This window comes from Falco peregrinus, chromosome 3 (assembly GCF_023634155.1).
Source record: "Falco peregrinus isolate bFalPer1 chromosome 3, bFalPer1.pri, whole genome shotgun sequence".
Lineage (NCBI taxonomy): Eukaryota > Metazoa > Chordata > Aves > Falconiformes > Falconidae > Falco > Falco peregrinus.
Window position 1 is genome coordinate 12,763,667 of NC_073723.1, and position 13,478 is coordinate 12,777,144.

A 13,478-nucleotide genomic window follows, 5' to 3' on the forward strand; every position below is an offset into this window, starting at 1 on the left:
TTTGGATGAGATGGCAAGCTTCTGGGACTTTCCACATCAAGAGCAGCTCATTTCAAAATCAGGCAGTTCAGAACAGATTTCTAACTCTGCTTGCCTCCGTCTACGTTCAAAGTACACCAGTTGTGAGAGTGCTGGGCGGAGGATTTAAGCAGTTTTTCTTGCTAGACTGCTCCTTACCCCAAAAGCTGAAGTAGCAGTCACTTCAGAATATATTTTATGGGTAATAATTGGCAACAAAAAGCCAGATACTACTAAATACAGTCACTCATAAGCTTTGTTACCTTGCAAATTCAAGGCAGAAAGAGGAACCTTTTTAGAATGAGCTTACTGCCTTATTCCCACCCAACTCAGTTTACATATATGCAGGTCACAAAACAATCCAGGACACACCATACATAATTATAAAAACCAGGATACATTTCTTCACATAAGATTCACAAATACTGAACTATTTAGTAGAAATACAGCTTTCACCTTTTTGCTGATTCCCCAAACAAAATCACACAAACATGAACTAAAGGCACGCAAGCTTAGGGTTTTCCTCCCCCTCTTTGAAACACTTCATTAGAATCACTTTGCCTAAGCCTAAGTTTCCTCTCTTTGATTGTTTCATGTGCTTTGATGTGAAATGAAAATTATCAGAACTTTGCAAAGTTCCCAAGATTGCTCAGCGCCAGAGCAGCCATCCAACTTAAGCAAACAGCCCAGGAATTCCTTCTCCTTCCATACAGCAATGGCATTCCAGGTTATTTCAGCTTTTTTCTGTGGGAATATTTCTACAGCTCAGGCTGCTTCAGTGCAACATGCCTATCAGATCTGAGCAACTTCTGTCAATTCACTAACTTCGGACCAAGCCAGTAACCTCCTTCAACTCAGTGAGATAATCCTGCAATGCTCTGTGCTGACAAAGGAGGACAAATACCCTGTGGGAGTTCCAACTGCAGCAAATATAGTTGCATGTGCTACACCAACATAGCGCACGGTTCCTGCCACATTATTTTTGACTATTATGTTTAGGCTGCCAGCCTAATAATAATGTACACGGCTGTCAGCTACATCCTATGAGCTTTAGGAAAAGGAGATAAGAGACTGCATTGTTACTCATTTATTAGTTTTCTTACAAGCTAGGAACTGAAGCAAGCACCAGATAGAAACTTTTGAAGGATAACACTATTTGTTATCAAGCAAGAATTTTAGAGCAAATGACAAAACCAGCAAAACTCCAGTAAGACTCAAAGGCTAATTCCAGCCTTCTCTTAATTCTTCTCTTTAATTCAAGTCTGCAACAAACAACAGGACGTAACTCCTAGCAGATGGTCTGCAGTAACTCCAGAGTTTTCCCATGCTATCTGCTTGCTAATCTCACCAGCTACCCTTGCTTGTGCATGCATACAAAGAAGAAAAAGTTTTCTTGGGGGAATGCAGGGGCCAAGAAGGGCAGAAAACCCTCATACATCTAAAGTTTAAGAAAGATAAATCAGGTTGTACCCATTTAGTTCCAGGCTAAAAATTAATCACATTGCTTCTACTACATCTCTCCAGACAGCCCCAACACCCAAATTAAAGGGGGTGGGGGGTGGGTGGGTACATCTTCAGAACATGCTACCTCCTCCCTCATAAAAAAGTTTCCTGTTTCCTTACACTCTTTCTCCATATTTTATTAGTTTTTAGTCCATGCAAAACTATGCCAAAGGGGGAAAAAGTAAAGAGCTTTCCCTTGTTTTCTGGTATTGATTTACGTTGCAGCCTTCTTCAGACAAACAATTGAAACCATCTGTATGCCTGATGGGGACTAACAAAAAAGCTGATGAAGTATGACTTCATAAGGTCTCCAATGCAGACCAAATTTTTCTCTGGAGAGTCCATATCTCAATCGGTGCAAGCACCAAGACAGTAACAAGCTGACACCTTCCAGAAACTGCATCTAGTCATTGTATTTTCTCTTAAACACGTACAGAAGCACGGCTTTGGTGCTCTGCTTGCATTCCTGTCCCTTCACTTCCTAAAAATAGTGATTAAAATATATTTTGTTTACCAGTGCAATGGCCATGTTTTTGGCTTTAATATAGATGTTCCTTCTCCTGCTTCCCTTAAAAAAGTTGTAAGATCTCAGATTTTATGTTCACTAAGTATTTTATATAGTATTAAGCTAAAGACAAAACCAAACAAAAGCTGTCAGTGGCTATGTCAAAAACTATTAAAGTACAAAAAAATCCTTGTCTTTAAGACTGTGGGGGAATCAGATATCCTAGGTGGTCAGTATTCCACTGAATGCAATATTCTATCACACCTCAGTACAGCGTGTACGGGACTTCCTGTGTGCAATTGCTAGTGCCACACCATCCTCCAACATGCACTAATGCTGTTAGATGCAACTTAGTGCAGGACTTCACTCCTGCCTAAGATGCCAAAATCAATGATGTTCTCTACCCAATGCATCTGCGTCATTACGGAGAACTGACCAAAAAAAGCATTTACCGATTTTCCCCTCCTTTGGGATAACAACCCTTCCTTCTCCCCGCAACTGTAATGGTTAGGAAACACTGCTTTCCTCTTTATTTTATTGCTCATTTTCTCTCCGTAACACACTTTCTGAAAGCAGTTTTGTCTTTTGCACTGATTAAATGCAGTTGGACAGCAAGGAGTGTTTGTGATTAAGCACACTGCTTAACAGCTGTTGTTAGACAGCTTTGGCAAGGCTCTCTAGGCTAGCTGGAGGGAAGAGAAAGAGGCACAGCAGAACCAGGAAACTGACTTGCACTGAAGAGAGTTGCAAACCATCTAAATCCAAATTTAGGCTGAACAATTACTTTATATACTTTACCCTTCTCAAGAAACCCTTTATGTAAACTGAATTAATCATGCATGATAAAAATAAATGAGGCTATGTCTGAAACATGGAAACTGGAGAGACAGAGATGAGAAGGAAAAGCCAGACAGAAATGGAACTGCAGATTAAAAAAGGCACAAGGTTTAATTAAACAGCTTATCATAGACACAGTGTCTTGGTGTTGCTGAAATTAATGTTAACCATCTATGTTCATCTCTCTGGGGCCTTTTAATCGCTGATGCTTGTAGAGAGAAAAAAAATAAAACCGTAACAAACATTCACTGGCTCAACGCATTCTCAGTGTAGGTTTGCTGAAGTCGGAGACACCACACCAACAGTTCATCTGCTACCAGTACCTAGGAGCATCACCACTGGCAGTTTTGCCATGTACAACAGCGTTGACATCAGGCCATATAACATCCTCTCAGGACTGCAAATTATATTTACTGTCCCATGGTAATTTGACATTAAGGAGAAGGGAAAGGAAGGAGAGTAGCTAATAAGATTTCTCAATTATTACAAGCATGGAAAATCTTTAATCCCCTTTTAAAATGGAAACAAGTGCACAGTGGGAGAAAAGAAATGAGACACACACAGAAGTTCTGTCTCAAATACAGAGTATTTTGCTTTGGCCAGGTAGCTGCCCAGACTTGGTTTTTGACTCTGAAAAGAGGCGTATACTCTGGAGCCATGTCTGGGTTTTTTACTAGCATTTTTTCTACTGACGGGACCCTTTTCTCTTCTGCAGTCTCAGCTGGCAGAACCAATTACTTGGTCGTCTCCTGATGCTTCAGTCCTTTCGCTGTTTTCCGAAGTACTACACACAAACTTAAAGCAGCATGAGAACGAAATACAACTTCACATAGACAGCAGTACAAAGTGTTACCAGCTGGGCACAAAAGACAATTTCTTAAAAATAAAATATTGCTCCACTGACCACCCACAGCAGCTAGCGTGATTCCTACTATTTAGGGTAACACCCCTATGACAGCTCTTCTTCTAAAAGCCTCTCATCTCAGCTACCAAAACAGTGGTTTGGATTATTTCACGTTTCTACTTAATACAAGCATGAAAAGACCTATCAGACCTACATTGTTTCCTTAGCCTCCCCATTTCATTTCCTGTGCATTGGATCAAGTTCAAAAGATGATAAAATCAGATCAAGCTCTGAGGCTAGGAACTGTGAAAGGTGGAATGAATGGGCCAAGTGTCATCTCTTTTATTCATTAGCCACCTAAAATGCTGGCTACACAGCTACAGAAGGTGAGAAAAAGGAATAGTGCTAAAGGTGAAGGCCAAAGTATTTACTGAGAAGGGTACAACAAGAGCACTCATTCAAAAACCAAGTTGCTTTGATGGAGCAGAAGAAATCTTCCTCTCAAAAAATTCTGTATTTCACTCTGCACTCCATTCTACCTTCCAGTACTTCAGGATGGGTCACTGCTATGGATGCATTTAGCATGTCTTGCAATATGAAGATACACCCCATGCATGCTATTAAAAACAGGCTGGAAAGGGATCTAAGTTACCTAGTCCACTTCTTTCTCTTCCTCTAGAGCATGATCAACTACATCTGTGTGAATCATGACTAACATTTATCCAAACCTTTCTCAAGGATCTCCAGTTATGGAGATTGCCAGCCTGCACAATTACTCTGCTCTAGGGCTTCACACATTTTCATACTCATAAAAAATATTATTGCAAACTTTTATGAAAAATGTGTCCTTTGATCTCATCTCATCCACTGAAAATACAGGTAAAATACTGTTCTGTAACTCTGTGTAGTAGCTTTTTGCACAGTTGAAGACCTGAAGTTCTTCCTCCTGCCTTTTTTCTTTAGGCTTATTAGTCCCAACTCTTTAGCTTGCCTCGTAGGTTATGTTTGACAGATGCCTAATCAGTCTTTTTTTTTCATCTTTCCCCTGGGACTCTTCCGACCGACCACTAATTTTCTAAAATTCTGTACTCAAAATTGGATGCGTACCTAACAGAGGCCTTACAAGTGCTGAGTAAAGAATGAGGACTTTGTGTCCTGCAGCTCACCATCCTATTTCTAAAAGCCAATGTAGGACTGCTTCCCCCTTCCCAACAATGACTACATCACACTGTTAAAACCATGAACATCTTGTAAGCCTATAGCTTCTAGACCATTTTCTCAAAAAATGTTCAACACACTCACTGTTCTCATTAGTAGTTAACTACTTCCACCTATTCACATTAGCTCAAATGTGTTCCAATTACATTGCATGGTATTTTGCCAATCAATTTCTCCCATTTGCCAAGACAATTTTGATTTCCAACTCTGCCTTCAAACACAGTTTTCAGATGATATGAAGCTGGGAAGGATGTCAGCATTATAAACATACGGTCTATTGCATCATCCCAGTCACTACTGAAAAGCAACATGCAACAGTGGAGCCAACAATCTGAAGTTACAGTTCTAGCTCAAAAATCCAGGGTGGAGAGGAAAAAAGCTAATCATGACATTATTCTCTGTTGTTAATGCATTTCCACATGCCACAAACCAGGATGCAAGGAAAGAAAGCTCATCTGGACAATACGCAACCACTTACTACCAAGGCTAAGGATTTTTAGCTCTTTCAAAGTGTATCTCTGAGGAAGTGAGAAAAAGCATTGAGTTTTGAGTAAAGGTTTAATTATTTATATTCTCCCTGTATAACAGAACAGCTTAGCACTTCTAACAAAAAATTGTATTTTAAAGGAATCAACTGTCTGAACATATAACTAGAGAAAATAAGAATGGTTTTACTTGGCTGTCAATCAGTATGACGTTTGTTATTGGTTGTCTTTTCTTAATCACAATAGTGGATAACTGTGAACAGAAAAATGTTCATCAGCAATATGATACAGTGCTACACATTTTTAGCACTTGAATAGTACTATTTTAAATTACTTTATATTTTAATGCTTCTCAGTTTGGAATCCTGGCTCAGTTTGGAACATGCTTCAAATTCAACCAAGGAGTTCCACTGCTCCACCTGGATAACCACACCAAGAGCACCTAAAATCCATAAAACCGTTTACTCCAGCTCTGTAAGACATTCATACATACTTCAAGCTTCTAGGTTGAGAAAACACAGTCAATTTTAGACCCTGAAAGGACTACAGCTAATGAATTTTTAACATACAAAGTGAGAGATTACTTCAGATTCAGCAAGTGTTGACATCCTACAGATTTCACCAGCCTTCTGCCTGTTAATGTTCCTTAATAATTTTTATTTTGTATTTTTAAACAGATTAATTTTTTTCTCTTCCTAACGTATTTAACAAACAAAAATATATAATAGAAACATTAAACAAAGTTACTCTGCCAATTCACACACTTCTAAGAAATGCACAAACAGTAAATTCCTTCCTTGGATATACAATACATAGCACAAGTAAGTTCCAGGGAGTCTTCCATTTTTCAGTTTGTTCTTGTCAAGGAAGAGTCTAACAAGTTCATACAGTTTAAAAACAACAGTACACTCACTAACCAAATATAAAACTTAGTTTCTCAGGAAAATATTGAACTGCTCTCCATTCCTCCCTCCCTTTCATTTCTCCTCCTTTTATAGCTTCTGTTGAACAAGTTGTTGGTAAGACTCCTCCACATGTCAGATTTGAAGACAATCCTGAGGGCATTTCGCTTGGCCAGTGTTCTTAGCAATTATCACATGATGCATGAAATATTGCTGTGAAGGGCAATAGGAGACAATCCATGCTATTCCCCAGTAAACAGTACATCACAAACAACTGCAGAGTGGCAATGGTTGTGTATGGAGGGATGGACTGCATCACCTCCGTTTGAAACTAAACACAATCCAGCCAGGCTGACTGCACACAGCTTGATGTCTCAGCCAATGATCAGGGAAATCAGAGAGAGCAAGACTTACTTCTGAGTGTGATAGATTACCTAAACTCCTAAGAATACACACCAAAAAAAAAAATCTAAACTGTTTGCTGTTATACACAACACAATTTTTGTAAATTGCTAAATAAAATAAGTAAGCAAACAACAAAACAAGTCATCAAAAGATTTTTTTTTGTGCCAACCAACCACTTTTTTTCCACAGATATCCCCAGAAGAAGTCTCCACCAAAACTACAGACCAGCTTCAGTACAAATACACAAGATCAAAATATAGGCTATTTTTGACAAACACAAGAGCAACACTTCTCACTTGCCAGAAATCCTCTTTCAATTCCAAAGTAACACACACGTTTCATAAGAATTTTTATTCTTGGCATCAATCTGCATGAAAGATGGGTATTAATGCTTATCTTTCTTCCACCTATGAGAAACTCTGGCTGTGTTATCCTTAGGGGATAACCCTGCCAGAATCTACAGGCAGCGATGGAGGAAAGGAGACACTAGCACTAGTATCATATGATACTGTTGTGGGTTACTCCTCTTTAAATAAGGTCATTTCCATCAGCTCTCATGCAGAAAGTGAACACACTTAACTCTCTAACCCACGAACACTGGATAGTATTTTTCCTTCACAAAAGTAACCATGTGGCAACCACCAACCTCAAGCTAGTATAAAAAGCAGATGGCATGCTTTCAGAAAGGCTGAGACTGACATCAAGAAGATTTCTGTGCATGGGTATCAAATTCTACAGAAAATAAAACTTCTTTTTCAAACTGGATTAAATCTTTGAACACACTGCAGAACAAAGGGAACCAAAATGGTTTCAGTTTGGAGCAAACAATTCCTTCATGACCTGTTATTTAAACCACCACCCCTGCTCCCCCATGGTATCAAGATATTTTTGCTATTGTACAGCTATTTTTAAGAGATTGAGTATTTCTGCCTCTTCTCTGAAGGTACTAAGGGCTAATCTTGGGTGCTAACTCACACGAAGGAATGAGTAACCGGCTCTCAGAACAAAGTAACACCTGGGAAACTTACCTTATCGCTGTCTAGCGTGTTCTGTGAGGTTCGAGAGGCAATTGAAATAGTATCAGGTTGGCTGCTACCATCTCCCTGACTGTCCAGGTCCTCGCCGTCTCTGCAAATATTTCAGTTCTCATTACAATATTAGCACTGTGTTTGTAACATGTTAGTTCCCTACTTCCAACTCTAAAGAAGGTGCATCTAGACATTGTGGCAATGGACACCAGCCAGCCAAACTACCTGATGCAAAAATTAAATATTCAGCACTTAATAATTTCTTCTACGCTTTAAGAGAACAGATTCATTTGCTCGAAGTCTACACCATGTAGAATTAAGGCAACAACCAACCAGACAGAACTATGGCAAGAAACCTGCACAGCCACTTAGCTAAAGTTAGCAAACAGAACGTGCAGTCACACATTTTAAGCTTCATGAAAGGAAACCAAGGACCTGAATAACACATGCAGAATTGTAAAAATCTAAAATATACAGCTATCCTGTATATATATATATATATATATATATACACATAGTATAACTATACTGCAGTTCCAAATCCCTTCTGTAATGGCTGAATGGACACAAGTCAAGGACTGTTCAGAGCAGAAATCTCAACAAATTCAGCATTGCAGGAAACTGGAAATTAATTGTAAGATAAAGCTGGCCAAAATGACTCGTGCTTTTGTCCAGTTCACTGGACGTTATTAGAAATTCATCACTACAGAGGAAAAGAGTGCTGTCGTGTACTTAGAGATTGCTGATTATTTTAAATACTACTTACCTTCTTCCTTTCTGTTTTGTTGTTGGTGCGGTTTTGGGGATGTGGATCGGCTCTTTCAATGCTCCTTTCAGATGAATGGTCCTTTCTTGTATCACTTCCCGGATATGTTTGATCCAGTCCTGTTTATTCTCTATACTGGATGCCTTTGATATGCAAAAGAAACAAAACCCCCACAATGGACTATTATAGCTGAGAAGATCCACACATACATTCAGCTAGTAAATGCAAAGAGGAAGGCACAAAAATGACTTTGTGAATCATTTTTAAAAACTTGATCAGAAAATAGGAAATTCAAGCTAGTTGTCTTCATTTTGAATTGCCAACACTACTTTACACTTCTCAACATTATTAATATTGTTAGTTTAAAAAACATTTTAATTTAGATTCAGAATCCTTTTATAACTTGAAGGCTAAAACACTGTACGCTTACTCTAATGTGAGACAGAATTAAAGAATTCCTGTAATAACAACTTGAACATTAGTATTTTAAACTCACGATACATTTTAGGTCAACTCTAATTCTACATAATAACCTACTAACACTGAAAGAAAAATCAACTTATACGCAGCACATACACTTCTACAATACATTTAAGGTATTACTCTTCCCAATTTTGAAACATACCTGGAAGCAGCAAGCTAATTTAAGGATTGTGTATTTTAATAACTGCCTGCAACATATCATCTATATTTTTGAGATACCCTGGAAAAGACTTGATATCCAGCTGCCCAACCTGTAATATGATTGTTTAATCCAATTTAACCCCGCACCTGAAATGCTATTAAATATAAACATTATTGCAGAACTAAAAAAATTATCAAGTATAACTTCCTAGTTCTCTTAATTGCTGTCTCCTGAAATAATTCGCTCTGAATATAGATGATAAATATTTAATATACTATAAATATTTAATAACCACAGATTCTAAAGGGATAGAGAAAGTTGCAGGAACAGATGGAACAGTTAAGAAATTATCTTTGTTTTCTTTTACAAACAAAAACATTTAGGAAAAGAAGCCAAACACAGTTTTGTTAAATCTTTTATTTAGGTTTTCATGAAATTTACTTACAATGTTAATGAGCTAAAGAAGTGCTAGTTTCCAAACCTCAAAACCAAACAAATAATAGTAATTAAAAAAACCAATAAAATTGTTGGAAAGCTTCACATACCATGCAAGTTATCTAAATGTCCTATGCTATAAATAAAGATCACGAACACCTTAAAGTGTTCTTATGTCGAGAGAGTTTAAATAAAACTCCTTAAACTGCTCTACCTTGGGACTGAACAGATAGTATTATTCAGTGATGTACATTTTATTTCCTTGTACTTGTTGGCTGCTGTCAGAAAACTAATGTGAGCTCTTCTAAGCCTGTAATTCACCAGGAAAACATATAAATTTGAGTGGCCATTTTTAAGTGGCATCATTGAATAATTACCAAATATATATGTGAAAACAGGAACAAGTTTAATAGTGGGTGTATTAACCTGTAAGATGAACTTTTTTTCAGCTCAACACAGCTAAAATTTACAAAAGAAAAGTTTCAAAGCTGGCAGAGTCCTCAAAATATGTCAAATTACTCATTAGCTGCTTGTGGTATTACAAAAAAGTTCTCCACTTTTTGTCACAGTCACAGGAAAAATGATTTAGCCATTCTCCTAGACAGACAAAATACACTATTGACACCTGTAACTTCCCCAGACACAAAACATATAGGCACTGCATGTACTATCACCCAAAGGCAAGTATCCTCAGAAAACCTGGTAGCCCACAGAAAGATAAAAAAAATCTTTTGAAGTGTTTTGATTTCTGCATAAAAATTTGGGCCATGAAGAACAGCATCACCACCAAACACCAACAACTTGAGTATGAGATGTCACACTGATGCTGTGATTTGTTTGTGGCGTATCGGTTGCTCTGTCAGCTAGTGGCTGAAGTCTTCAAATTCTACAAGTCTGTGGGATTAAACCCCTTCCTGCTCCAAAGCTGTGAAACCAAATTTGTTTAAATCCTTCAGCAGACCACGCAGATTCCCCTCTGCTGTCAAGCCACTGAGTTAAACACCCACCACACCCTTTACACACAAAGGAAAATTAGGTGTCAGCAGCTGTCCCTCTGAAAGTAGGAAGTCATCGGTTGCTGCCTTCCCAACAAGTATGAATAACAAGATTTAATATAGACTGTACAAGCACATCTGCTAAAATTACCTTGAGAACAATTTTGTTGTCTGAAGTTGGTGTCCTTCCAACCCATAGAGCAAACTTGCAGGGGTCGCCTTCTACGTGTTCTGTGACACCCAGTTCAGAAGTCTGGAATTCAGAAAAATTTGTTAGGGTGATATGGCATTTTTTTTCCCAGAAGCCACAAAAGGATGCTAATATTATAAATAATTGAGCTCTGCTATTTAAAGACAGTTTTAGAAGCTTGAAGCTAACTCATATGCTAGAGAGAATCCTTTGTTCTGGTGGCAGCAGTAGGGTTTCTTCCAAAAAAAAAAAACCAAACCTGAAAACTTCAAACAGTTTTTCCTGTAAAATAACAAAAAATAATAGCATTTAAAATCTGAATACCAAATTGCTAATTTTACATTTTTGACTTGACAATAAAAGCCTTATAACTCTAAAAAAAGGTGTTTGGTAAAATAATGTGTTGGCTTCTAGTTAATTTTCATCAGGGAACACTCACTACTTCATGATTTTTATGTTTTCTCTCAGCTAAAATATGCTCAAGAATTCTCTTGATACCTTCTAAACCTCTGATCTCTTTTCTGCCAAAGGAGCCTCTCCTAGTGTGTTTCCTTCCCTCTGAAACAGATGAAATAATTCAGAAATACAGTTTCCTTGGAGAATTTTGTGGGACAACTACATTAACAATCCGTCTCTGTGAATGTTCTAATGTCAAACCTTAATAGCTAATAATCATCCAAAATGTTTTCACTTTCCAACTGGAACAACATCTCAATCATGTGAATTGGCTCCCAGTTAAACAATTCATATAGGCTCTGCTCCAAAAAAAATTGCAAACTAAGAAACAGAGCTCAAAACTACAAGAGCCCTGACTCCAACAGACAGCTGCTAAGCATTCTCACATTATTAGAAGCTGTATTTTTCCCCTCATACACATCACCACTAGCACATACACAGTTCACTGCAAGAGATGTTGGATATGCAGTACCTGAGTAAAAGTAATTTTTCTCCTGTCTCACTTGGTTGACAACTTGTTTTGTTGTTTGGTTGGTTTTTTTTTTCCCTGCACCCCTAAAAAAAAACCCAACCGAACACATTCACCCTTCCAGCTTTGTCATCTCTTTTTGGCAAAATGGACTCTCCTTCATTGAAATACTTAAAAGCCTGTGATGCATTTTAAACTTGACTCACTAACAACTTTCTGTGTTAAAAAGCTTGTAAAATACTTAATCCAACACTACATTATGTAATTCAAAGAAAATACACACTACTGCACTGCCCAATATAAAGTCTGAATGGGTGGGACAGTAAAATTTTTAGTGTCATTTGTCTTTTAAAGCCTAGTAAATTTAGAAGCCTTGGTACACTTCTGAATATTGTCAGTTTTACAAGGGACAGCTGAGGGGAAATGCAGTATAGGTCTGTACGGTTAGGAAGTGGCAAAGCAGACGTTGTTCACTGTCCCTTACGATTCTGGGAGGCATCAAGTGACACTCGTGGGAGGGAGTCAGGTTCAAAACCCGACACAGGGAGGCTGGCCTGTGCCCAGTATGTAGCTGAGCAATACAGCTCTTTGCAAAGGACACTGTAAAAGCTGAAAGTCTGCGTGAGATCCAAGGATAAGCTCACAGAAGATAAACCTGTTGCAGGTTACTGCATAGAAACCACCTTCAGGTGAGGAAGCCCCTGAACTGCCAGTTACTGGTAGCTGGGAGAGTATTCTGGCAAAGTAACACCTGCTTGCCTTGTTCCCATAGCCCTCCTTAGGCATTTGCTTTTGGATACTTTATTTCTTGCCAAACAAGTTCATCAACACGTTCTTCCACTACACAAATCATGCCACTGAGTTTCCTGTGCTGGGGAAACCATGGTGGTCATCATGCCTGAAGTAAAGAGAAGGACTTCACTTTCGTAAAACCACCCTCCAGAGGTAGGATACAGGGTAACGTGCAAAAGAGATCTTTAGCTTGAGTCAACACGCATGCTTTCAATATCTGTACGGATGCCTTTTCTAAAGATCAGACTATAAGAATTGCTGTAATATTAAGCTGCGCTACAGGATGTTTTGCCAAGCAGAATCTGAAGACAAAAAGAATGCTTTTTAAAAAATGAGGCACAATGGGAGTCTTCAAGATTTCCAGTACTTTTTCTAGGACCCAAAGCTATTACTAAATTCCTGACAGAGGAACTGACATGATAAGCCTACGTGACTGATTTTTCAGCTGTCTCCCCTCCTACATAATGCCTTGGCAGCTGATGTTACCCTCCAGTACACCAGAAGTTTTTTGTATTTCAGGTTCTTGAGAGCAGCAAAGAAAGGTGTCATCAACAAAACAGCTGCAGCTGTTACCTGCTAGGTACCTTGTATCAGGAAGGAGAGCAAGTGTGGGCAATTAAGTGACAGAATATGCAAGGTAAGATCCAGAAAAAAGAGGTTTTATGAACAACCTGCTTTACCAGTTTGGACACAGAGGTGGGAGAGGGAATGAGTGAAGGAAAAGGAGCTGAAGCTGGGAGAAAAATATTTATACCATCTAGAACTCGTCATATATCCTGACAGGATCAACAGATGAATAATATCTTTTCCTTCTCAGAATCACACTCTAAAGTAATTTCAAGTACTTGTTCTAAATTGTCTAGCAGAAAAGTTAGTCTTGCCTCCAACATATGCAGAGCAAGCCATGGGAGACTGTCTTGTCCCCTGGCTACCTCAGCTTACAAAGTGTGAATACTGCTCTCTCCCAAGTCATCCGATGAGACAGAAGGTTAAGGACATGAATTC

At 38.5% G+C, this 13,478-nt stretch overlaps 1 protein-coding gene across 5 annotated transcripts in view; it reads right to left on the reverse strand.

Moving 5' to 3' along the window:
* Positions 1–13,478, reverse strand: part of TRIO (trio Rho guanine nucleotide exchange factor) — a 255,751-nt gene that overhangs the window by 69,989 nt on the left and 172,284 nt on the right. For all 5 annotated transcript variants that reach the window (XR_008746283.1, XM_055798730.1, XM_055798728.1 and 2 more), the window contains exons 31-33: positions 10,718–10,819; positions 8,512–8,654; positions 7,746–7,845 (exon numbers count right to left, since the gene is read on the reverse strand). Coding sequence is in view for 4 of the 5 variants with exons in the window: in XM_055798730.1 (XP_055654705.1) it covers positions 7,746–7,845; positions 8,512–8,654; positions 10,718–10,819 (345 nt within the window). In the remaining variant the exon portion in view is untranslated. The remainder of the gene's footprint in view (positions 1–7,745; positions 7,846–8,511; positions 8,655–10,717; positions 10,820–13,478) is intronic.